Source organism: Oncorhynchus keta, chromosome 20, assembly GCF_023373465.1.
Source record: "Oncorhynchus keta strain PuntledgeMale-10-30-2019 chromosome 20, Oket_V2, whole genome shotgun sequence".
NCBI classification, from domain to species: Eukaryota; Metazoa; Chordata; class Actinopteri; order Salmoniformes; family Salmonidae; genus Oncorhynchus; species Oncorhynchus keta.
In genome coordinates, this window is record NC_068440.1 from 12,186,820 (window position 1) to 12,212,643 (window position 25,824).

At 45.1% G+C, this 25,824-nt stretch overlaps 1 protein-coding gene and 1 long non-coding RNA gene across 2 annotated transcripts in view; one reads left to right on the forward strand and one right to left on the reverse strand.

Annotated features, from left to right (window-relative positions):
• Window positions 1–11,423, forward strand: part of LOC118399415 (uncharacterized) — a 93,984-nt gene extending 82,561 nt beyond the window's left edge. Inside the window, exons 2-3 of the long non-coding RNA XR_004828834.2 lie at window positions 8,338–9,041; window positions 9,472–11,423. This is a non-coding gene — a long non-coding RNA (uncharacterized LOC118399415). The remainder of the gene's footprint in view (window positions 1–8,337; window positions 9,042–9,471) is intronic.
• Window positions 11,424–14,691: 3,268 nt separating this feature from the next.
• LOC118399416 (teashirt homolog 1-like) overlaps window positions 14,692–25,824 on the reverse strand; it is a 34,812-nt gene continuing 23,679 nt past the window's right edge. The window contains exon 2 of the mRNA XM_035795475.2: window positions 14,692–21,759. Coding sequence (XP_035651368.1) covers window positions 18,359–21,759 — 3,401 coding nt within the window. The 3' untranslated portion in view covers window positions 14,692–18,358. The remainder of the gene's footprint in view (window positions 21,760–25,824) is intronic.

Genomic DNA, 25,824 nt, shown 5'->3' on the forward strand with positions numbered 1-25,824 from the left:
CTCCCTGTACCACAGCAGGTCAATTTAACTTTCTGCACCATTTTGTGACGTTTATTGATAACAACTTATTGTGACCCATTTCAAAGGGTGAATTCTCACGAGGTTTCTTTTTGTGACCGTTTTGTGTCAGTCATTTGTAAAAATACAAATAAAACAAAAAACAACAACAAAAAAAAAGTGAAAGCTTTTAACATGCTCATACTATCAAACTAGACTTTCTGTGTGTCTAATGGTTCCTTCTAGCATTTTGGACAGTTTGTTTTGTGTAAGTATAATGTATGTCTCTTGTCACTTTCAAACAGGCCCCGCTCAATCTGTAATTTTTCGGGAAACGACCCATCACCAGAGTGTCAGCTATTGACAGAGTGCAAGGTCAGCGTACTGTACACATTCTCAACACATACACCTGCACATGTAAAAGTTACATTCAGCAAGTTTTCTGGAATTCACACTGGATCTGTTAGCTTAAGTTGCTTGACAATTCACAGAGTTATTCAGAAACTTCCAATCAGGCCTCTTTTGTAACTCATAACAATTAAGACAAATAGAGTTGAAGTTGGAAGTTTACATACACTTAGGTTGGAGTCATTAAAACTCATTTTTCAATCACTCCACAAATTTCTTGTTAACAAACTATAGTTTTGGCAAGTCGGTTAGGACATCTACTTTGTGCATAACACAAGTAATTTTTCCAACAATTGTTTACAGGCAGATTATTTCACTTATAATTCACTGTATCACTATTCCACTGGGTCAGAAGTTTACATACACTAAATTGACTGTGCCTTTAAACAGCTTGGAAAATTCCAGAAAATTATGTCATGGCTTTAGATAGCTTCTGATATGCTAATTGACATAATTTGAGTCAATTGCAGGTGTACCTGTGGATGTATTTCAAGGCCTACCTTCAAACTCAGTGCCTCTTTGCTTGACATCATGGGAAAATCAAAAGAAATCAGCCAAGACCTCAGAAAAAAATGTAGACCTCCACAAGTCTGGTTCATCCTTGGAAGCAATTTCCAAACACCGGAAGGTACCACGTTCATCTGTACAAACAACAGTATGCAAGTATAAACTTCATGGGACCACGCAGCCGTCATACTGCTCAGGAAGGAGATGCGTTCTGTCTCCTAGAAATGAACGTACTTTGGTGCAGAAAGTGCAAATCAATCCCAGAATAACAACAAAGGACCTTGTGAAGATGCTGGAGGAAACAGGTACAAAAGAATCTATATTCACAGTAAAACAAGTCCTATATTGCCATTCCTTCAGCAAGTAAGAAGCCTCTGCTCCAAAACCGCCATAAAGAAAAGCCAGACTACGGTTTGCAACTCTGGTCTGATGAAAGAAACATAGAACTGTTTGGCCATAATGACCATCCTTATGTTTGGAGGAAAAAGGGGGAGGCTTGCAAGCTGAAGAACACCATCCAAACCGTGAAGCATGGGGGTGGCAGCATCATGTTGTGGGTGGCAGCATCATGTTGTGGGGGTGTTTTGCTGCAGGAGGGACTGGTGCACTTCACAAAATAGATGGCATCATGAGGATGGAAAATTATGTAGATATATTGAAGCAACTTCTCAAAACATCATTCAGGAAGTTAAAGCTTGGTCTCAAATGGGTCTTAGAAATGGACAATGACCCCATGCATACTTCCAAAGTTATGGCAAAATGGCTTAAGGACCAAAAAGTCAAGGTATTGGAGTGGCCATTACAAAGCCCTGACCTCAATATAAAAAAATCCTATAAAAAATTTGTGGGCAGAACTGAAAAAGTGTGCGCGAGCTTGGAGGACTACAAACCCGACTCAGTTGTACCAGCTCTGTCAGGAAGAATGGGCCAAAATTCACCCAGCTTATTGTGGGAAGCTGGGAATGTGATGAAATAAATAAAAAATAAAAAAATAAAAAAATCATTTCCACTACTATTATTCTGACAATTCACATTCTTAAAATAAATCGGTGATCCTAACTGACCAAAAACAGGGAATTTTTACTAGAATTAAATGTCAGGAATTGTGAAAAACTGAGTTGAAATGTATTTGGCTAAGGTGTATGTAAACTTCCGACTTCAACTATATAACATCCCGTTACTTAAATACACATCCAATTCTAGTTTTTCTCGTATTGGTGTTGTGTGGCACTTGGTGAATTTTTTTATTTGTTGGCCCTCCAAAATGTGGCTTGTGTGTGTATTAATAACAGAAGTGACTCGCCTATCAGTGATTTGTGTGTGAGCGGTGTGAGTGGTACGTGTGTGTATGAGTCTGTGTGGGGGGTGAAACGTGTGGATTTTTCCACCGCAGTGCTGTCGAGGGGAACGTCGTTCCCAGTGACAGGTCTGATCAGAAAGTGATGACAGCCTATGATTGTCAAACAGCCTGTCGCTGAGTGGCAGATTGGCTTTGGCATACGCTAACACTCTCCCTCACTCCCCCTCCCTTTGCCCCCTTCTCCCTGTTTTTGTCACATCTCTGTTTCGTGGCAGTCGGGGTTGGCTTAACTTGGAGTGAAAGTTATTAAAAAAAAAAAACAACAGACACAGGCAGTGAGCATACCACCAGGGGAACTCAATCTCGGTGTGTTGTTGTGCTAGGGGAGTCATATTCAATGTCGCACGTCAAAAGTTCCCACTGTTAGGTGAAATGAAAGGCATCGAAGATAGTGACAATGTGGGAGTCGCAGCTCAGGCTGAAGAAAGAGAGCTGGGTTTGGCGAGTGCCTTGCTCAACTCAAAATAAGGCCTACACCCATCACACTCAATGACTGGACAGGTAGGATACTTCCAGCACATTCTGATAGTCAGTAAAGAATGTCAAACAGAGTGCATTCCTGGATTATGCACTTCCAGAGATGTCCACTGTATAAAATAAATGTAAAAAATGCTGTTTAGATATTATATATTAAAATAAATATTTAAATATTATAATAAGTGATAATGCTTAAGTGAATAATAACATTGCCATCCCTAATTTCATTATTTACTGTACCTCCCTACAGCAAACAACCCTGTGTATTAGAACTCAGGATAAGACCCAGATGCAGACAGATAGAATCACAGATGTCTATTGACCAAACAGGGGGCAAGCAAAATGCAGGTCAAGGGCAGGCAGAGGTCCGTAATTCAGGGCAGAGTCAGGCAGGTACAGAACGGCAGGCAGGCTTGGGGTTAGGGCAGGCAGAATGGTCAGAACCGGGGAAACTAGGGAACAGAAACTTGCGAAAACAGGAAGACGGGAAAGCACGCTGCTAAGACCTGACAAGACAAGACGTACTGCCAACAGATGAACATAGCACACAGGTATACATGCACAGGGGATAATGGGGAAGATGGGTGATGCATGGAGGGGGTGGAGATAAGCACAAAGACAGGTGAAACCAATCAGGATGTGACATTGAGTGCAGTATGGCAATGTCAACAACAATATATGGTTTAAATCTACTATACTATCACAGAGGGCTCAACTTAATAAAAATGAGCTAGTCTTTGCTTTATGTAGAACTGGCCTTTGCATTGCTTCTAGTTATAACCAGGACACAGTGGCTTCACCATCCAACCAGCTACAAGGGGAAGGATGGATATATTAGAATGTATCCTTCAGAAGGACTTAAGCCCCACCCCTAACCCCATCACCGATGATAGGAGAATCTCAATTGGTTTTGCTCGACTTCTGCCTCTTTTTGAAAAAGGTGAAAAGTAATCGAGGAGAGGTGGCGGGGAGAGGAAATGTAGAAACAACTGCTCTTGTATGAAATGAAACTCTCCTTCTCCACTCATCAAGCAAATTACATTTACAGAGGAATCCAAAAAATATATGTGTAAAGTGGTAAAATAAAATGTAGCTGGTTGTGCCAGGCATTTTATAGATAGAAGACAGGTAAATTAGTGGATGCTTTTCTCCTCTGAGAAAACAACAGCTGATTTAAATGGGGTGTGGTGGATTTCAAAACACTTCTGTGGTAGGGAGCCGATAGAATACCGATGAGTTTCCTCGGCAGGGAGGAGGCTATCGAGGAGAAGAGGACACTCTTCCATTCACCTATTAACAAATTGACACTCTCCTCGACCACTTGGGTCACGGAGGAGAGGAGGATGGAGGAGTGAAGGAGAGGACAGATTTTTGCCCAGTTGAGAATCTCAGCATCTACAGGACTGAGCCATGCCCACCACCCCTCTGATTGGTTCTCTGGTCAATTGGGACTCTATGGGTGCATCTCTATAGTCAAAGGGGTTTACTCTACTCATCTCCTCTCCTTATCTCCTGTTCTTGATCTTCACTGATCTGAAAACAGAAAGATTTGTTGTCTGCTCTTTCATTTCAGTACAGATGAAAAAGCACAATTAATTGGATTAAAAGACTTAATTATTTATTATAAAGCACCTCGAAACAAGGACTTAAAATCAGCTGATGCTCCCCTGGCTATTTACAGGGGAGCATCCCTGATTTGATTAATCCATTCTGCTGTAATAATATTCAAGTTCACAAAAATATGATCACCTGGGAATCTGTTTGAAATTTTTTTAAAGTATGTGTGACAAAGTATTCTCAAAGTGTGACAAGCTATAGTCCTCTGTCCCTCGCAAACTTTGTTGAAGTCAGCTCTGCTGCTCCAGTCGCAAGATCTGGGACACGGCAAACTCTCAGTGGAGATGTTAGGTAAGATGAAAGTGACAAGCCAGCATCCATCTTCAACTTGTCTATTTATATTTATATTCATATTCATGAGCCGTCGGACCATCGCGCCACCATGCATTTAGCGTTATTGTTAAAGGTGAACTTCGGCCTCCCTCCTGGCAGCTGACAGAGAACAATGACTCGAGCTGAGTGACAAAATACCGGCAGGCCTGCGTGCTAAATCATCCACCCTGACTCGGGTTCCGCAGAAGCCGAGGAATCTCATCTGGGGGACTTGTAAAAAATGACTCTCCCCTTCACTTTAGGCATTAAGTGGATTGTTTGTTCCCTTATTAATACATCTCTTTAAAATATATACTGTATGTATAGCAGTTACTGTCGAACAGTAGGCTGAGTTCCGAGGATATGTCCGGTCCATTTCATTTACAGCCTTCCCGTTTTAACTGACCATGTGACTCCTGCAAACTTTTATCATTTGTGTCAGTGTAGAGAGGTCCACAGGCACGTGTTGGAACTTTTGGCGCGGGAAGGAGGGGGGATGCACTCTTCATGAGGAGAAGGCCGTTAACCTTTAAGCGATTGGATAATTCTAAACAGCACTGTAAAATTAATAGACTCTAAACATCAGCGTCGAAAGCAAGCAGCCTTGTCCACCACTCCGTAATCCGTACAGCCGTATATCAGTGGCTCAACGCGTCCATTCACGACAGTTATGGGACATATGCTCTTAAAAAATAAACCATGACAGGACAAAGTGTTTGTAGACGTCTCTTTACACAGCATCGTATGCTACGGAGTGAGCTGTGAATGATTGCCCTATCTCTTAAAGTAAGCTGTTACATTGTGCACTGTGAGTCAATGAGAAGAGGTGAGTCAGGCACAGTGAGGTACAGTTCGTTTAACCAAACCACTAACATTTTCCATAATATGGGTAAAGCACAATAATGAGGAAGTTGCCCGTACCTTCTTTTCGGTTCAAAGGTCACCCCCTGAATTGCAATGGTGATCTTAGTTCTCATCATACACTACACTTGTTACCTTTGATGAGGCCATAATGAAGCCTCTCCAGTGCCCACAAAATACCCCTTCCCCCTCTAGAGTCTTGTTACTACATCAGATAGAGGGGAGCCAGCCATGTACGTGACCCCAGATATACATTATGCATAGATAGACTGATGGATGAGGATGGAGAAGAAACGGTGTGCCTTCAAAGTGACATGACGGCAGGGATGTCAATGATGTCGGCAGCACCAGCGGCAGGGATACATATCAACATTGCTCCATCAATTTCAAATCAATGGGACATGTTTGTACATACCGTGAGTGCATCTGGTAGGACACAAGTGAGGTTCAGCCTGGTTCTCAGTAGGGATGTATGACAATGTATCACTATTTTAGTTAACTTCTTTGTCTGTGTGTGCGTCTGTGTGTGTGTGTGTGTGTGTGTGCGTGTGTGTGTGATGGATATTGTATGAATATTTGAATGCTGCACTAATGGTGGGGGACAATTGAGTGAACGTGATTGTGCCGGTCGCGACAAGTGAATGCTATGACCATGAGACTGATTGGGACTGCAGACTATTGCTGTTCCAATAGGGAAACACATTGTACATTTGATCAGTCAAAGTTATTGTTGACTCTTAATAAGAAGGACACTGCAGTTATGGAAAGTATGTATGACTACCTATCTGGGTTTGTATACGACCATCCATTGAAGAAGGAAGTTCTACCCGCCATCTCCTCCCATCCTCCCTCTGGAGTCCCTTCCCTGCGAGATTTCACCTGACAGCACTGCTGTACATAGAAACGCCTTCACCTCTCAACATTATGCGGATGCGTCGTCCGTGGTTCGAGTGAGCCTCGTTCGACAAGTGTCAGCAGCTTGCAGGTTTTCGGCTAATGATGCCGCACTGGCTCGCCCGCTGCCCCTCCGTAGGCTCCCGCAAGCAAGAAACGTCCATCTCGCTGATTATAAACAAAACCAACCCCCCCCCCCACACACACACACACACACACAAAAAAAAGCAGGAGGGAACATGAGCCACTGTCAAGTCAGACTTGACGAGGACACGAGATCTGTGTCACCTGAATTTACAGGCATAATTGTGACAGCCAAGTTGGGATCGCCCGTCTGGGACGTGTCACTTTTTGGAGTTTGCGCTTATTCTCATGCAAATTATGTCAGGAATCAGGATTTGACAGAATGTGAATGAAACTCTAGACGTTACGGGACCCACCACAATGTCCAAGGCTTATATACCAACCATGTGACAGCAGTTCCTCTTGTACCTTGGGGGGGGGTAAACATAGACATTCAAATCGTCCAACCTGTGCCAGGAATAGTCCCACATAACAAGGGAATGTCGACAGAACAATGTTATGAACCTCAGACTACGGGAAAGCACGAGCCATCTCTTTTCCTCAGGCCCCAAAGGCTAAATCTACATTTCCTATACACAAATGGGGAAAGAGCTATCGCTGGTATTACTGATGTACACAGAGGCAACTTTTTTCCTCCTCTTATCAATTTAAGATTTGATTGCTAGAGGAATCCCACTGCAGCAGTGGTAGCTTTTGTTGCCCGTGGAGGCCCTATGCAATTACAGACTGAAGAAATACTATTCAGCCCGGGTGCAATTCAATCATTTAGTCTCGAATGCATGGAAATACATACCAATCTAACCACAATGCATGTGGACTGAGGGAAGAATACATAAATTAGACATAACAAATGTATTTCTTCTCATTGTTTGTACATGAGACGGTGTATCCCGTCAGTCAGAAATAATAATGGCTTATTCAGTCCCTTCTAGGTAAAACTAAGACAAAATAAAGGTGAAATAAAAAGTAAAGCCACTCAACGATGAAGAGGTATGCTTTCAGTTGCTTCCAACAGTGACTGATGCCAAAGCGAAGATGCCGCCGTCTGTCATCACCGCACACCTGCGGGTCCTCATAGAGGACGGGCATCATCAAGAAAAGCGTCTGATAGATTTCGAAAACATGGTTTGGCAGCCATCATTATTCTCCAAAGAGATTATTTTGTCACATCTCCATTCTTCATGAGCGTTAGACTCACCCTGATGAATAGTGGCGCGCTCTATCTCTGAACACGGCTTACTTTTGACAGGGACACAACACTTTACAAGATGGCTCTCGAGTGACTGGGACGATTTCAGCAGGGAAAGATGTGTCAACTAGCATTGGAATTAACTCTCTGTCCGACATGAAGGGTCTTTTGGAGTTTTGAGTCTTCATGTCCTATCTTCGGGCCTGGAGGCCAGGAACTGGCAATGGATAGATCAGCCATATTCAACAGCGGTTCAAATCCGAACCGAGAACAGGGTCATTACAGCCCGACGGTTCCAACAACAAACAAAAAAAGAAGGATAGAAAGATGGTGGTTTGTTACTATAGAAATAAATTACAATATCCATCCGGACCTTTGCCACTTAGGAAATGTGTGCGACTGGGCCTTCTCAAATAGTAGTTGAGTACCCCTGGGATAGATGACGGAAGTAGAAGGAAGTTGGTAACTAATCGTCTAGAATATGATAGGATCATAGCAGCAATGCAGAGTACGCGATGGTGTACATTTTAGGACATCTGTACTCTCTATGACACAAGTCCCTACTGAGATATAGGTACATGTTGTTTAACACTGTGGTAAGGATTGTAATTCTATTCTTCTTCTCTTGCAGGTGATGAGTGGAATGAGAGCACAGAAATATAAGATAAGTGACATGGGGTTGTTGATATTATTTACACATTATTTCCTTTTGTAAGGAGGAAATTAATGTACAATGATATGTCTGCACAAGTCTCAATCCTTTACATTCCCTGTCCAACTGTCCAACTGTCTGGCCACCAATACATCATGGAAACGTGATATTTAAAAAAAAATAATGTAAAGTCTAATTAGTTTGCAGTACACTGCAGTGCTCGGACTGATTTTTCATTTTGATTATTATAAGTTGTCAAAACAAATAGAATTTGTGATGCCTTCTGTACACACCCTTTTTTAACATCATATTTATGCTGTGGCCTTGTAGGGTAATGTTGATGACATCTAGACAATTTATTTATCCGTTTGTTTTACAGCAACAACAACAAAAATGGAATCGCAAGAGAACAAACAAAACATTGTCTGACTGACAGTCATATTGAGGGGCTGTGTTTGTGTGATGACAGCTCTTCCACAAGACGAGCAAAGGACATCTCGCAAAACCTCTATTCATATTTCCTGTGGTTGAAAGCAATGCTGGTGCTGTAAACATCAGGATAGTTCCATTGTTAATTCTGTGATTTTGCTTTTCTATCATCTATGTGTGCCACAGGAGGTTGGTGGCACCTTAATTGGGGAGGACGGGCTCGTGGTAATGACTGGAGCGGAATCAGTGGAATGGTATCAAATACGTCAAACCCCCTGGGTGCACGTTTTAGTTTTTTTGCCCTAGCACTACACAGCTGATCCGACTAATCAAAGCTTGATGATGAGTTGTTTATTTGAATCAGCTGTGTAGTGCTAGGGCAAAAAAGTAAACGTGCACCTGGGTGGGCAGTACCAAGTTTGGTAAACCCTGGACTATACCACTCGACCAGCAATTTCTTGTATAAAGGGAACTTGATAAGTGGACCACATTTCAGAATTTCTCCAATAAGTTTGTTCCATTAAATAATATTTCCACCTGTTTGTACCTACTGAACAAACCCCCAGATGTTAGTTTTCCAAAGCGTGGGTTTACCCCAATGTTTATGTCTCATGTTGCCTCACAACTTTTCTTCTGTGACTTAAATATCTTAGTATGTGTTTTGTTTTCTTTTATGACTTCCAGGTACTGAACACAAGCTGCTAGGCACCACGGTTCCTCATTGTTTTGTATGAAGCGCCTCAGGCGAACGTACAAGAGATGTGTGGGGTGGCAGTACTGTGTGTCATCTTAAATACCATCCGGAAGAAACCTGCCATGCCCCCTTTATCAAGTCCCCAGGTGACTCAGAAAAATTGGAGGCTTAATTTTATAATACACCTGAAACTGTTAAGTCCCTCAGAAATCCTGATTTTAATGACAATACCCCTTATTCTCTGTATTTCGGTGAGAGAAGTGACTAAGCCTACTGTATATTCCCATTTCCTCTGGTAACTTAAATTTGAAGCTATTCCTACTAGGATTAAATGTGCTGAGCGTCAAGTCTTTGAGTTCTGATGTTGACAAAGAACCTCATCTCTTACTGTAATATACAATATGTAAGTTACCAGTTCTATCTAACTCAATCATTGGATTGGGCAGAGGATATTAGACATTGCAATCATCAAAATAACAAGTTTATTTCTCCACCAGTCAGACTGTGGTAAATGTCATACTATTTAACCAACCAACCACTTATGACTATGTTATGACATCTGTCATTACCAATCCATGACATTCAACAGAGATTTGTAATATTATTCGATTGACATGTGTTCGGTTTTGGACAACTATATTTGTCCGTTCAAGTAAAAGAGCGTTTGAGATGATTGTGCACTCAATGCACATTTGCTCTCATACCCATTATTGTTATTTTCTCTGTGGCCCCGTGTCCATGACACATAATTGGCCCATAATTGAGTTGAAAGGAGTAAATGTTGGATTCCCGAAAGGAAACTGACATTTACCAAATAAGCGGGAGGCCAACGAATCCCCCCGGAATCGAGGCAAAACCATGCAAATCTGCTGAAACTGTGCCTATCTCCCAATGTTCCCGTCTGCTCCGCAGGTAGCTGCATTGTGGCGTTACTTACGATTACAGTGATTTACATAGTCTAAGTACTAGGACCATGCTAAGATCCTTAACATAAGGGGGAGGCCATCACCAGAACCAGCAAAATGCTGTCTGCTATGAGAAGATAGAGAAGATTAGCCCCAAGATAGAGAAGATTAGACCCCAACATTCGAAAATAAGAAACATCGCCTTTGTTCATATTTCCATGAAAGCTGTACACAACCAGGGTACAAAGATTGTCTTTGGGTCAAAATCATTTACACACCACAAAGACACACACACACACAATGACAAATTGAGATTTTGTGTGCTACTGATTGACCTCAGCCAGCAGCTCCTGAAGAGGAAGATCACCATGGTTGGCACAGTTAGAAAGAACAAGTCTGAGCTCCCCCCTGCACTCCTCGCAATAAGGGGGAGAGAGACCTTCTCATCAAAGTTTGCCTTCACCCCCACTGGAACTCTAGTTTCTTACCTCCCAAAGAGGAACAAGAATGTGGTCCTCCTGAGCATACTGCACAAAACGGCTGAGATCAGTCATCATCCTGGACTACAACCACAACAAAGGAGGCGTGGACAACCTAGACAAGGTGATTGGAACTTACAGCTGCAGGAGGATGACTGCCCGCTGGGCCCTGGTCATCTTCTATAACATAATTGATGTGTCCTTATACAATGCCTTTGTGATATGGAACAAGATCAACCCTACCTGGATGCCTGATAAGCGGAACAAGAGGAGGGTGTTCCTGGAGCAGCTGGGAAAAGGCACTTGTAACCCCACACATTCAAAGAAGGGAGCGCCTCCCTCGCACAGCAGCCTCTGCAGCGCTTGTGAAAGCTGTTTTGGGGGCTGAATCTTGTCCCGATCCACCGGAGGCTGCAGCTGGGGCAGGCAAGAGGAGAAAATGCCAATTTACATTTACATTTACATTTAAGTCATTTAGCAGACGCTCTTATCCAGAGCGACTTACAAATTGGTGCATACACCTTATGACATCCAGTGGAACAGCCACTTTACAATAGTGCATCTAAATCTTTTTAGGGGGGGTGAGAAGGATTACTTACCCTATCCTAGGTATTCCTTGAAGAGGTGGGGTTTCAGGTGTCTCCGGAAGGTGGTGATTGACTCCGCTGTCCTGGCGTCGTGAGGGAGTGTGTTCCACCATTGGGGGCCAGAGCAGCGAACAGTTTTGACTGGGCTGAGCGGGAACTGTACTTCCTCAGTGGTAGGGAGGTGAGCAGGCCAGAGGTGGATGAACGCAGTGCCCTTGTTTGGGTGTAGGGCCTGATCAGAGCCTGGAGGTACTGAGGTGCCGTTCCCCTCACAGCTCCGTAGGCAAGCACCATGGTCTTGTAGCGGATGCGAGCTTCAACTGGAAGCCAGTGGAGAGAGCGGAGGAGCGGGGTGACGTGAGAGAACTTGGGAAGGTTGAACACCAGACGGGCTGCGGCGTTCTGGATGAGTTGAAGGGGTTTAATGGCACAGGCAGGGAGCCCAGCCAACAGCGAGTTGCAGTAATCAAGACGGGAGATGACAAGTGCCTGGATTAGGACCTGCGCCGCTTCCTGTGTGAGGCAGGGTCGTACTCTGCGGATGTTGTAGAGCATGAACCTACAGGAACGGGACACCGCCTTGATGTTAGTTGAGAACGACAGGGTGTTGTCCAGGATCACGCCAAGGTTCTTAGCGCTCTGGGAGGAGGACACAATGGAGTTGTCAACCGTGATGGCGAGATCATGGAACGGGCAGTCCTTCCCCGGGAGGAAGAGGAGCTCCGTCTTGCTGAGGTTCAGCTTGAGGTGGTGATCCATCATCCACACTGATATGTCTGCCAGACATGCAGAGATGCGATTCGCCACCTGGTCATCAGAAGGGGGAAAGGAGAAGATTAATTCTGTGTCGTCTGCATAGCAATGATAGGAGAGACCATGTGAGGTTATGACAGAGCCAAGTGACTTGGTGTATAGCGAGAATAAGAGAGGGCCTAGAACAGAGCCCTGGGGGACACCAGTGGTGAGAGCGCGTGGTGAGGAGACAGATTCTCGCCACGCCACCTGGTAGGAGCGACCTGTCAGGTAGGACGCAATCCAAGCGTGGGCCGCGCCGGAGATGCCCAACTCGGAGAGGGTGGAGAGGAGGATCTGATGGTTCACAGTATCGAAGGCAGCCGATAGGTCTAGAAGGATGAGAGCAGAGGAGAGAGAGTTAGCTTTAGCAGTGCGGAGCGCCTCCGTGATACAGAGAAGAGCAGTCTCAGTTGAATGACTAGTCTTGAAACCTGACTGATTTGGATCAAGAAGGTCATTCTGAGAGAGATAGCGGTAGAGCTGGCCAAGGACGGCACGCTCAAGAGTTTTGGAGAGAAAAGAGAGAAGGGATACTGGTCTGTAGTTGTTGACATCGGAGGGATCGAGTGTAGGTTTTTTCAGAAGGGGTGCAACTCTCGCTCTCTTGAAGACGGAAGGGACGTAGCCAGCGGTCAGGGATGAGTTGATGAGCGAGGTGAGGTAAGGGAGAAGGTCTCCGGAAATGGTCTGGAGAAGAGGGGAGGGGATAGGGTCAAGCGGGCAGGTTGTTGGGCGGCCGGCCGTCACAAGACGCGAGATTTCATCTGGAGAGAGAGGGGAGAAAGAGGTCAGAGCATAGGGTAGGGCAGTGTGAGCAGAACCAGCGGTGTCGTTTGACTTAGCAAACGAGGATCGGATGTCGTCGACCATCTTTTCAAAATGGTTGACGAAGTCATCTGCAGAGAGGGAGGAGGGGGGACTGTAAATAAATAAATCCACGCACACAGACTTGCATGTGCTAATTAGAGTTGATTGATTTATGCTCTTCACATTTTTGTTTTGTATCTATTATCTTATTTTATTCTTATTTATTGCTGTTGTTTGCCCCCACCCACGAGGTGTATAATGGTTAAAAAATGGGAGAAGACTAGTATTTGTTGTTGAATTCCTCATTGTACAGTATATAAGAATATATCACAATGTTGCCAAAAAAATTCAAGACTTGTTTCCCTTCAATAAAATGCATTCAAAACTACTTTCTGCACATTTCTGCTACTTTCTTTGTCATGCCTTGGTCATTGTATTTTGTGGTTTTGTTATATGTTTGGGTAGGCCAGGGTGTGACATGGGTTTATATGTTGTATTCGTATTGGGGTTTGTATTATTTGGGATCGCGGCTGATTAGGGGTGTTGTTAGGTTTGGCTGCCTGAGGCGATTCTCAATCAGAGTCAGGTGCTTGTCGTTGTCTCTGATTGGGAACCGTATTTAGGGAGCCATAGTTTCGCTTTGTATTTCGTGGGTGTTTGTTCCTGTCTCTGTGTTGTAGTCACCAGATAGGCTGTAATTAGTTTCACGTTTCGTTCTGTTGTTTTTGTATTTAGTATCAGTTATTTCATGTACCGCGTTTTCTTTCATTAAAGTCATGAGTAACCAACACGCTGCATTTCGGTCCGACTCTCTTTCTTCAACAAACGAACGCCGTTACATTCTTAGGCTATACAAGTGTATCTCTTGATTTAAAAAAGTGTTTACACCTATGCAATACCTTTAGCAATAATGATAATTGTTTTCTAAAGTAGAGGTTTAATAGTATTATGACAGGTGTGTTGTAATATAAATCAGTGTCCACTGATTAAATGCAGTCTTCCTGCATTGTGAAGAGGGAAGGTTGTTTTTTCATGCAAAATAGATTTGGGGTTTAACATTAAATGAAGGTGCTTTATTTTAGGGGTTTAGTGAAGGCGGGTCATTTCTTATCCTTAGAACAAGGGGAGTAGACAGAATGTTAAGACTACACAAGGGTTAAGCACATAACCATGTGTGTGAGGTGTATACTTTTGTTTCAAAGTAGATTTAAGACGAAGAAGAATCCCTCTGGGTGACCCTAATTTAGCCCACTGCAGTAAAAGGTTAACAGGCGCTATGGTGCTAAAATCACTAATATCTCGAACCCATTGTCATTTAAAATCTCTTCAAAGTGCAGCTTGTTTTGTTGGTCCAGGAGACAAATTCCCTCGTTGCTGTGACTATTAATGCTCATTGGTGTGTGTCATCAAGAGACTAACACAACATATACAATGAGAAATAGTCAATATGAGTCTCTCTAATCAGTGATAGACAAACTACATACGAAATGTCATGTCTTGACCACTTAAAATACATTTTTTGCTGAGGGTCTGGTTACCTTCAAGCCGAGAATTGATCCATGAAGAATAAATCAATGTTTTCCTGATGCTACATTGCCTTGTTAAAAAAAATCCCCAAGATAAATAACAAAGCAGAATACTGGTTTAAAGTTTATTTTACAATTGCAGAAACAAAACAATACTTTCATGATTTAGAGGATAGAATTTTGAACAGTATTAATGATACAACATTGAAATGTATAATTTCTTGTGCATTGCATGTTCCTTTTGACATACAGTACCATGCACCAGAAGAGATGCCTGCGTAGTTACATTTAATCATGTAAACCACACTGAAGGACCTACTTTTCATTGAAAAAAAGGACATGTTCTGGCTCTACAGTATATATACAGTATACAGTGCCATCGGAAACTGATCAGACCCCTTGACTCTATCCACTTTTTTTTTTAACGTTACAACCTTATCCTAAAATGGATAAAAATAAATAAAAATTCTCAGCAATCTACACACAACACTCCATAATGACAAAGCAAACAGGTTATTCAATTTTTTTGCAAATCTAAAAATAAAAAGCAGAAATACCTTATTTACATAAGTATTCAGACCCTTTCCTATGAGAATTGAGCTCAGGTTTATCATGTTTCCATTGGTCATTCTTGAGATCTTTCTACAACTTGGAGTCCACCTGTGTAAAATTCAATTGATTGGACATGATTTGGAAAGGCACACACCTGTCTATATAAGGTCCCACAGAGCAAAAACCAAACCATGAGGTCGAAGGAATTGTCCGTAGAGCTCCGAGACAGGATTGTGTCGAGGCACAGTTCTGGGGAAAGGTACCAAAGCAATTATGCAACATTGAAGGTCCTCAAGAACACAATGGCCTCCGTCTTTCTTAAATGAAATAAGTTTGGAATCTCCAAGACTCCAAGACTCTCTAGAGCTGGCCACCCGGACAAACTGAGCAATCGAGGGAGAAGGGCCTTGGTCATGGAGGTGACCAAGAACCCGACAGAGCTCCAGAGTTCCTCTGTGGAGATTGGAGAACCTTCCAGAAGGACAACCATCTCTAAAGCACTCCACCAATCAGGCCTTTATGATAGAGTGGCCAGACGGAAGCCACTCCTCAGTAAAAGGCACATGACAATCTGCTTGGAGTTTCCCAAAAGGCACCTAAAAATTCTCAGGCCATGAGAAACAAGATTCTCTGGTCTTGATGAAACCAAGATTGAACTCTTTGGCCTGAATGCCAAGCGTCACTTCTGGAATAAACCGGGTAGCATCCCTACGGTGAAACATGGTGGTGGTAGCAACACTCTGTGGGGATGTATTTCAGCAGCAGGGACTGGGAGACGAGTCAGGATCGAGGCAAAGATGAATGAAGCAAAGTACAGAGAAATCCTTGATGAAAACCTGCTCCAGAGAGCTCAGGACATCAGACTGGGGCGAAGGTTCACCTTCCAACAGGACAACGTCCCTAAGCACACAGCCTAGACAACGCAGGAGTGGGTTTGGGACAATTCTCTGAATGTCCTTCAGTGGCCCAGCCAGAGCCCGTACTTGAACCTGATCAAACATCTCTAGAGACCCGAAAATAGCTGCACAGCAACGCTCCCCATCCAACCTGACAGAGCTTGAGAGGATCTGCAGAGACGAATGGGAGAAACTCCCAAAATACAGGTGTGAAAAGCTTGTAGCATCATACACAAGAAGATTTTAGGTTCTGTAATTGCTGCCAAAGGCGCTTCAACAAAGTAAAGAGTAAAGGGTCTGAATACTTATGTAACTGGGATATTTCAGTTTATTTGTAATAAATTAGCAACATTTTATAAAATCCTGTTTTTGCTTGTAATCATGGGGTATTATATGTAGATTGATGAGGGGGGAAAAAAAACAATTTAATACATTTTAAAATAAGGCTGTAACCTACCAAAATGTGGAAAAAGTCAAGGGGTCTGAATACTTTCTGAAGGCACTGTATATACTATTTATACCTATATATAGTTAATTGTATATTTTTTCCATATTTCTCTATAAAATGACAATATAAAAATGCACACAGTACAAATGCTGAGCTGCAGCAAATAGCAAGATATGATGACATACATTTACACACGCTTGCTGATCATTTATGTATGCATCCTTTTTAAACTTCATTTACAAGTTGAAACTGAAACTGCACACAATACAAAGAAACGTGGTATCAAAGCAAATATTTCAATACCACCATTAAATAATACTTGATTAGGGAAACAAATACTGTATGCAGAGAAAAGCTAAACAAATGATTATTCTGTTCTTTCTGTAGTTTGCCATTTGACCTACACATCATCCTTTAAAATGTTACATCCCTTACGCAATGTTGAGGTGATCAGGAGAAGAGTCTAAATGTTTAAATGTCATCTTGCCATGGAGTTTATTTTGACAACCCTAATGTGTACACCTCATCATTGTACCCCAAAAGCACTTATGTAAAGTGCAGAAATCCTAATTCCTTTTTGATTAGTTGTAAACAACTAAACACCTTCACATCGATCATATATTTGCAAAATTTGTGGTTTTGTTCAACATTTCTTTTAAAATGTTAGTTTCATCTTAAAGGGATACTTTGTGATTTTGGAAATTATGCCCTTTACTGAACGAAAAAATTATACACAACATAAAGCAACATGCAACAATTGAAAATATTTTACTGAGTTACAGTTCATATATACGGATATCAGTCAATTTAAATAAATCCATTAGGCGCTAATCGACGGATTTCACACGACTAGGCATGGGTGGGCTACATGGAAGCCAGGCTCAGCCAACCAGAATGAGTTGTTCCTCACAAAAGGGCTTTATTACAGACAGAAATACCCCTCCCAAGACAATCCGACAGGTAAGGCTGTATGTGGAGGTCCTAGGCTGGCCTTGTTACACTTTGTCTGTGGTTGTGAGGCCAGTTGGACAAACTGCTACATTCTCTAAAACAACATTGGAGGTTGGCTTATGGTGGAGAAATGAAAATTAAATTATCTGGCAACAGCTCTGGTGGACATTCATGCCAATTGCACACTCCCTCAAAACTTGGGACATCTGTGGCATTATGTGATTAAATGGCACATCTTAGAGTGCCCTTTTATTGTCCCCACCACAAGGTACACCTGTGTAATGATCATGCTGTTTAATCAGCTTCTTGATATGCCACACCTGTTAGGTAGATGGATTATCTTGGCAAAAGAGCAATACTCACTAACCGGGATGTAAACAAATGTGCGCACGGCATTTTTAAAAATAATATTTTGGTGCGTATGGAACATTTCATGGATCTTTTATTTCAGCTCATGAAGGCAACACTTTACATGTCGCGTTTATATTTTTGTTCAGTGTACTTCCCCAGAGTCGGATGACCTAGCATGCTAGCAGATACTCACAGACTTCCAGTCATTGCGCTAACACTAGGTAGCATTGGCTCGAGAAGCTACCTCAAACTTCCTCCATACTGGACACAGAAGCATAAATATGGTATCCATAAGTTCATCGGACTCTGGGGAAGTAGATAAGTAGCCTCATTGCCAAAATCCCAAAGTATCTCTTTAATTCACTGAAAAACATGCACAGACAAAAGATCATATAAATAATCTGCAAAAATGTGTGTTCAGTTTAAAAACTAAATAAAATCCATAACAGAACATGGCCCAGTTTTATGACAGCAGTTACTTCGGACTGATTCCAAAGTCTCAGTTAAGATGCAGTGCAGTATTGAGATATAGTGCAACGGTTCAGTAATCAGTCATATCATCAGCTTTTGTCCAACTCATTTATGCTTTATCAAACTTTTCTAGTTCAGTGACAAAGATGAGGTGGTCCTCCGGAGACTTGCCATGCGTTTTGCTAAGGTGCAGTTTGACTGCATGCTTGCTGACAAAGGTCCGATTACACAGCTTGCACTGAAATACAGAGCATGAGTCTTCCTCATTAAGTCCGAGGGAACTGAACGTTTTCTCCGTTATCATTCTGGTAACTGCCTGCTGCTCTCTAAGGTGATCTATGGAAAGCTTTGAGATGTCCTTCATGCTGAAGCCTAAGTGGGACTCCAAATGATTTATGTAAGAGGAAGGAGTCCTAAACTGAGAGGCACAGTCACTGCAGAGAAACAGGGGCTGGCCCGAGTCAATGTTTTTCAGGAATTTTGTCCCGCCTGTCCGCCTCAGCTGGTACTTGACATTGGCCAGCCAATGGGAGATCGTGGTCATGGAGAGACCGGTGAACTTGCAGATATGGACCCGCTCCTGGGGGCCTAAGTCAGTCATGACGAACTTGCCGTCAGCCGTCTCCCGGAGACAGGAGGTGAACTGGGCCTGAAGGATGAGGAGGTGCTGAGGATTCCAGTTGGACTGCCGGCCTTTCCTTTTCTGGAATGCAGAGAGCTCCTCCAAGCCATCCTCGAAGGCGCTGTTGTCCGCGTCAGATTTCTCAGAGATGGAGGATGGGGTGGAGGATTTCGGTGTCAGACGGCCGGTCAGGTTCTTGACCATGTCGGAGATGTCCATCAAAGCATTTTCCCGTAAAGGGGACGAGAGAGATTCAGACAAGCTTGACAGAATAGGCCTGTTGCTGTTACAGTTGCTATTGTTGTTCGGCGTAGTGGAGGTGCTGTTAGCAGTGCGTCCATTCGTGTTTTTGGATTTTGTCAAGTCCATGGGTTGGTCATCATTGTCATAGAATCGATTGATTGACTCAACTTGCTTGACCTGATTGGAGTTGTTCATGGGCTTCTCCATCATGTTGTTACTGATCTTGTACAGCATTGCCAGAGGGTCTAGAAAGGGGGTGGCTGTCTTCGAGGCCTTTCCCAAGTGATTGTTCATGATTGACTGCAACGCACTGAGGGGGTTGACAAATGACTGCTCAGGTGAATGATCCGTGATGATTCCCAAGCCGTTACAGCCATTGCTGGCTACCGTTTTTGGCACATCTGCTCCGTTCTTCATTGGCGGATCCGCTTTGCCGTCTTTTGCCTCTCCCTCTCTGCTTCTAGGCTCACTCTTATCCTCTACATCAATGTTTTTCACCGGCTTGCTGAGGCTATCCGGCATGGGTGACCCCTTCCTCTCCTTGGACAGTGGGGACGGTGACTTGGTAGAGCTCACTTTGCATTTGTTTTCTGACGCCTTCTCGTCCTTCTCCTTCTTCACAGAGACCTTCCCTGTGACTTTTTCCACCAGCTCCTCCATGGCCAGCACATTGTTCTTGTGGCTTGGAGGTGGGGAATGGCTGATCGGTGAATGGATCAGATTGCTGGAGTCAGAGGACATCACCTTCAAGCTGCTAGTGCTGAACAAGGGTTGAACCACCTGGACACTCTGCATGGAGGACTTCAGAGACCCATGGAGCTGGTAGGCAGCGTGGATGCTAGGGTAGCCAGCACCACCCCAGGTGGGCGTCCCTGTCTGGGCCTTGATGATTGCACTTGACACTGTGAACTCTAAGGACTTCAGGATATCCAGACCTCCTTTGGGAGTCTCTTCCAGGTCTTCCTCTGTGAGATACTTGTAATGTCCAGCCTTGCCAGTTTTCTCACTTTTCTCAGTCAGATCCTCTTTCTCTTCTTTGATCTTATTCTCTGGTTCACTCATCTCCATTTTCTCCTCGTGTTCCTCCCTTTTCTCTTCAGTGTGCGAGGAGTGCAGGAGAAGAGAATCGGGCTGTGACTTCACATTGGGCGCAGGGAGTCGTGTAGAGGTCGGCGGGAGAGGAATGGACTGCATCTTTTCCTCAACCAGGGGGTCAAACACCAGCTGCTTCCCCTTTTTGGACGCTGTGTTGGTCACTTTCAAAAAGTGTCCTGTGACCATCATGTGGGCTGTCAGTTGTTGCAGGGTGTCGTGGGAACTGCCGCACTCCATGCATTTGAGGATCTGGGCCTTGCGAGCCTCAAACTGCCAGGTGTAACTGGCGCCATTTTGGTAGCCGTAGCGGTTATTCGCTGTGACATAGGGGTTAACCACTTTCTGGTCTTTCGTGGTCTCCCCCAGGTGTACACCAGGTGTGTTGTGGACAGACTCTGGTGAGCACGGGGACACCAAGTCCTGAAATGCTCTTTTTCTGGTAGGTGGCACCAGCTTTGAGGTGAGGGCTGGCATGGGTTCTTTGAGAGGCACTTTCTGGTAGTGTTTTGTTTTGATCATGTGGACACTCAGGTCCTGTAGGGATTCAAAGGAATGGCCGCAGTACATGCACTTGAGAACCTTTTGAGCGTCCTCCTTACCTTCCATCTCCATGAGGGAGCGCTTACGTGGCTTGGACCACCTTTTTCCCCGCTCCTCTTCCTTGTCCTTGTTGTCATCACGGTAGTGGCCTGACTCATTCATGTGTACCGTGAGCCCCACCAGCGTGTCATAGGCTCCGCTGCAGTCCTTGCACCGGAACTTGCTGGCACCGGTGAACACCGGACCGTAGAGCTTGTTGTTCTGCCGGTACAGCTGCACAGTACTGAAGAGGCTCGGCTCGGGGAGGAGGTTATATGGTGTATGCTGCAGGGTTTTGGCCAAAGCCGCTTGGTGCCAGTCGTAGGTCACTCCACCGGTGCTGCCAGTGCTGACACCAGTGCCATTGTTGTTAGTGTTCGCGGTGCTTGTAGCGGTAGTGTTGCTGGTAGTGTTGGTAGGGGCAGAGGTGTTACTGCTGCTGTTGGTGTGGTTATTATTGTTCACAAGTCTGATAGTATTACTGTTGGCGATACCGTTGCTCCCCTTGTGGCTGCTTCCATTGCTGTTGCTGATCACACTGATGACCTTGTTGCTGTTGCTGTTACTTCTTAGCATGTCCTTGGTGATGCTGGACCAAGAGGCGTCCGAGATCAGGTTTGCATAGACAGCTTTCATCTGCGCCAGGCTGTCCTGCAGAGACAGGCCATTGGAGATCTTTAGGTGGTCTACTCCTCCTCTGACTGCCTCCTCCTTATCCAGTCCGTCCTTGGAGCGTGTGCTCTGGAAGTCGATAAGTTGGTCGCTGGTATCGCTGAGAGGAGAAGCATAGCCAGCGTCGGGGTTGGTGCCATTGCTGAAAGGGGAGTTCTGGAAGCTGAATTGGTCCCCGGCATCGTCATCCTCGTTGCAGAGGTACTCGCCATCCTGTCCATCCAAAGAGAGCCCATCATCTTGCAGGTGCTCCTCATCGATCTTGTCATCAGCCTTAAATTCGTCCTCGTCCCCATAAGCTGAAAAACACAAGATGAGAGAAAAAAGGGACATCAGGCAACTCATTGGGGCAGAACATTCCTAATGGCACCACTCAAATTGATCAGATGTGTCCACCTGATGTGTATAAAGATTCTCGATGTTTGCATCCCATAATGTGCGTTTAATGTGTGTATACCACGCACGCATGCGCGTATCTCTGAATGTGTAAAGAGTGGGTGAGTGTCGTGATTCTTAAGAGATTTTTGTCAATAGTCCTGGCGGAGGACACAGCTTTGCAATTATAAAGTAGCAAACATCGATATCTTGACTATGATAGATAGTCCCCTTCACTGTGCGGCCTAACGAAGGTATCGAACATTACGGCTCAGCAAGGGTAAAGGAGAACACAGATGAGCAAGATAAATATTTCCCCTTGAATTCAAAAACTAGTGACACAAGCAAAATTCTACATGATGGAAAACCAGTTCCCAAAGCAGATATTAATCAACAGTCCACTTGACAAAAAAGGTCAGTAGCTTACATACAGTATGTTAGACCTCTCATGTTTGTTGCTTTGTAGTGCCTTGATGTCTTAACTCCAAGTTATCATACACTATTTAATATTGATGTACACTGTTGAATACAAAAAAAGTTCACAGTCCTAAATCCTATCCTTGAAATGATTAGACTGCCCAGTAAAAAGGTGACCACAACAGCCACAAGCCAGTTCATGTACTAAAATGGCTTCCTCTTCTAGTTGGAGGCCACTGACTCTCTCTGAGTTTGATCCAGTCTCTGCTACCACTGTGCCACTCACACCCTGCCCGTCAAGTGTGCAATAAGTGAGCATGCCAGGCCCTCGGCTGGGCTAGCATAGAGTTGGCATAGGCAGTGGACTCCTCACAGCGTGGCACGTAGAAATCGCCGGTGGAAATGACATGTTGTCACCATCCATGTTGTACTAGTTCTCAGGGAGCGGAGTGTGGCTGCTTCTGGGGGGGGGGACACACAATGTTACCCATAGAGGATGAGGGTGTGACTGAGTATACTTTCTCTACACAGACTCTTATATCAAGGTTCATCTACATACTATTTTGAAGTGCACTATTTAAAAAAAATAATAATCTGAATTGCGGAAAAACAACACCAGTTATTTTTTCTTCAACACCAAAAAAACAAAACAATCAGGCAGTCCTTATGTGGCCTTTCATCAGATAAAGAAGATATAATAGGTAACAACAGCATGGCTATGGTATGTGTCTAATGAAACTGCATTTGTCTGGCATTTACACTTTTAAGTGTTGTCAGCCCTGAAAAGGGAATAACAGAACTCTTTGTCAGGCCACAACAAGATAGAAAAGACACGCCATTTATTTAATGACCATTAAGGAAAGTGAATGAAAGCCACGTGACTGAGTACTTAACAAGGCACTACCTGTGTTGATCAGCTGCCCGGCTGGTTATCTTTAATGGAAGACAACATGTGATTGCAACCCCTGTACTGTAGCCAAGCAGGAATCATGGCAGACATTTTACTTTGAGAACAAGCCTATAACCAGCGTCAACCATCTCTCAAGTAGAAATCCAGGCCCTCTGGACTTTGAGACAATGTCAGACTTCAACTGTCTCTAAACGGCACTAGGTAGCAAATAGAAAATTGTAGAGGAACAAATTTACAACAATCAAATGTGTTCCATATTTCACAACACTATGTCACGTTTCACTCGGTATGAAAATGTGCTGTATCTACATTACGTATGTTCCATATTGTAATGGTAAAGGAGAAATACTGTAAATAGAGAAACGGACAGAGAGAGCGAGGGGGAAAGAGCGAGTGAAAGCGATACAGAGACAGACAGATGGAGACAGTGCTCGGGCAGTTCACTCTATCCTTCCCCATAAGATGCTTGTCCAAGGTGCCAGTATCAGTCTCTAGCGAAGAGGCAGATGTGCTGTCAGCTCCTGAACTGCGCATGCCGCTCAGGCCCATAATCGGAGAAGACATAATACCTGATGTTTGTGAGCTGCCATTTACTGCTGCCTGAGAGAAGCTGGAGGGCCATAAGCAACTGTGACTAGTGTGTGTATGTGTGTGTGTTGGTATAAATGTGTATGAACATCAACTGTAGCGTGTACTGTATACACACAAAAGGTAATACTATTTTGCTCACATAATACCTGGAATCTATCGGTCCGGTACTACAACTTGGCGTATCCCAGAGCCCCACATCACACCCTTTCACATATAATCCAATTAAAGAACTGACCACAACAAAAAATGTCAAAAGTGCATCCGTCAAGAGCATTCCGTATTTCACTTCATTGGAGCGTTTGGTTGAGTACCTGACAACTCTCCCATCACTCTTATTCTCTCACTGTCTCCAAATAGCTCATCACACTAAGCAACACACCAAAAAAAAAAATCAATTAGCGTCTCCACTATAATTACCCTTAGCTCTGACTGAGCAGAGTGGGTAAAGAGGGAACGCCTTGACAGAAGAGACAGACAAGAGAACCTGACACTTGGCAGTCTTTTCCTGCACACACTCCTACACCTCAGCCTAGATCACCCCACATACACACACACACCACAAACACGTACTTCCCCCGACATCCCCAGACTGCTGCCTCCACCTCGGAAACCGTCCGTGTCAAATCATGTGTCAGTGTGAGGGTGGTGGGTGTCAGCGGGAGGGCGGTGGGTGTCAGCGGGAGGGCGGTGGGTGTCAGCGTGAGGGCGGTGGGTGTCAGCGTGAGGGCGGTGGGTGTCAGCGTGAGGGCGGTGGGTGTCAGCGTGAGGGCGGTGGGTGTCAGCGTGAGGGCGGTGGGTGTCAGCGTGAGGGCGGTGGGTGTCAGCGTGAGGGCGGTGGGTGTCAGCGTGAGGGTGGTGGGTGTCAGCGTGAGGGCGGTGGGTGTCAGCGTGAGGGTGGTGGTGTCAGCAGGAGGGTGGTGGTGTCAGCAGGAGGGTGGTGGTGTCAGCAGGAGGGTGGTGGTGTCAGCGGGAGGGTGGTGGTGTCAGCGGGAGGGTGGTGGTGTCAGCGGGAGGGTGGTGGTGTCAGCGGGAGGGTGGTGGTGTCAGCGGGAGGGTGGTGGTGTCAGCGGGAGGGGGGTGGTGTCAGCGGGAGGGCGGTGGGCGTCAGCGGGAGGGCGGTGGGCGTCAGCGGGAGGGCGGTGGGCGTCAGCGGGAGGTCGGTGGGTGTCAGCGGGAGGTCGGTGGGTGTCAGCGGGAGGTCGGTGGGTGTCAGCGGGAGGTCGGTGGGTGTCAGCGGGAGGTCGGTGGGTGTCAGCGGGAGGTCGGTGGGTGTCAGCGGGAGGTCGGTGGGTATCAGCGTGAGGGTGGTGGGTGTCAGCGTGAGGGTGGTGGGTGTCAGTGTGAGGGTGGTGGGTGTCAGTGTGAGGGTGGTGGGTGTCAGTGTGAGGGTGGTGGGTGTCAGTTGGGTGGTGGTGGTGTCAGTGTGAGGGTGGTGGTGTCAGTGTGAGGGTGGTGGGTGTCAGTGTGAGGGAGGTGGGTGTCAGTGTGAGGGAGGTGGGTGTCAGTGTGAGGGCGGTGGGTGTCAGTGTGAGGGCGGTGGGTGTCAGTGTGAGGGCGGTGGGTGTCAGTGTGAGGGCGGTGGGTGTCAGTGTGAGGGCGGTGGGTGTCAGTGTGAGGGCGGTGGGTGTCAGTGTGAGGGTGGTGGGTGTCAGTGTGAGGGTGGTGGGTGTCAGTGTGAGGGTGGTGGTGGTGTCAGTGTGAGGGTGGTGGTGTCAGTGTGAGGGAGGTGGGTGTCAGTGTGAGGGAGGTGGGTGTCAGTGTGAGGGAGGTGGGTGTCAGTGTGAGGGAGGTGGGTGTCAGTGTGAGGGCGGTGGGTGTCAGTGTGAGGGCGGTGGGTGTCAGTGTGAGGGCGGTGGGTGTCAGTGTGAGGGCGGTGGGTGTCAGTGTGAGGGCGGTGGGTGTCAGTGTGAGGGCGGTGGGTGTCAGTGTGAGGGCGGTGGGTGTCAGTGTGAGGGTGGTGGGTGTCAGTGTGAGGGTGGTGGGTGTCAGTGTCCACCAACAAGCCTTTTCTTTCATCGAAAAAAATAAGCAACATAAAAGCCCATTTCTTTTCTTCTTCTCTCCCTCCTTT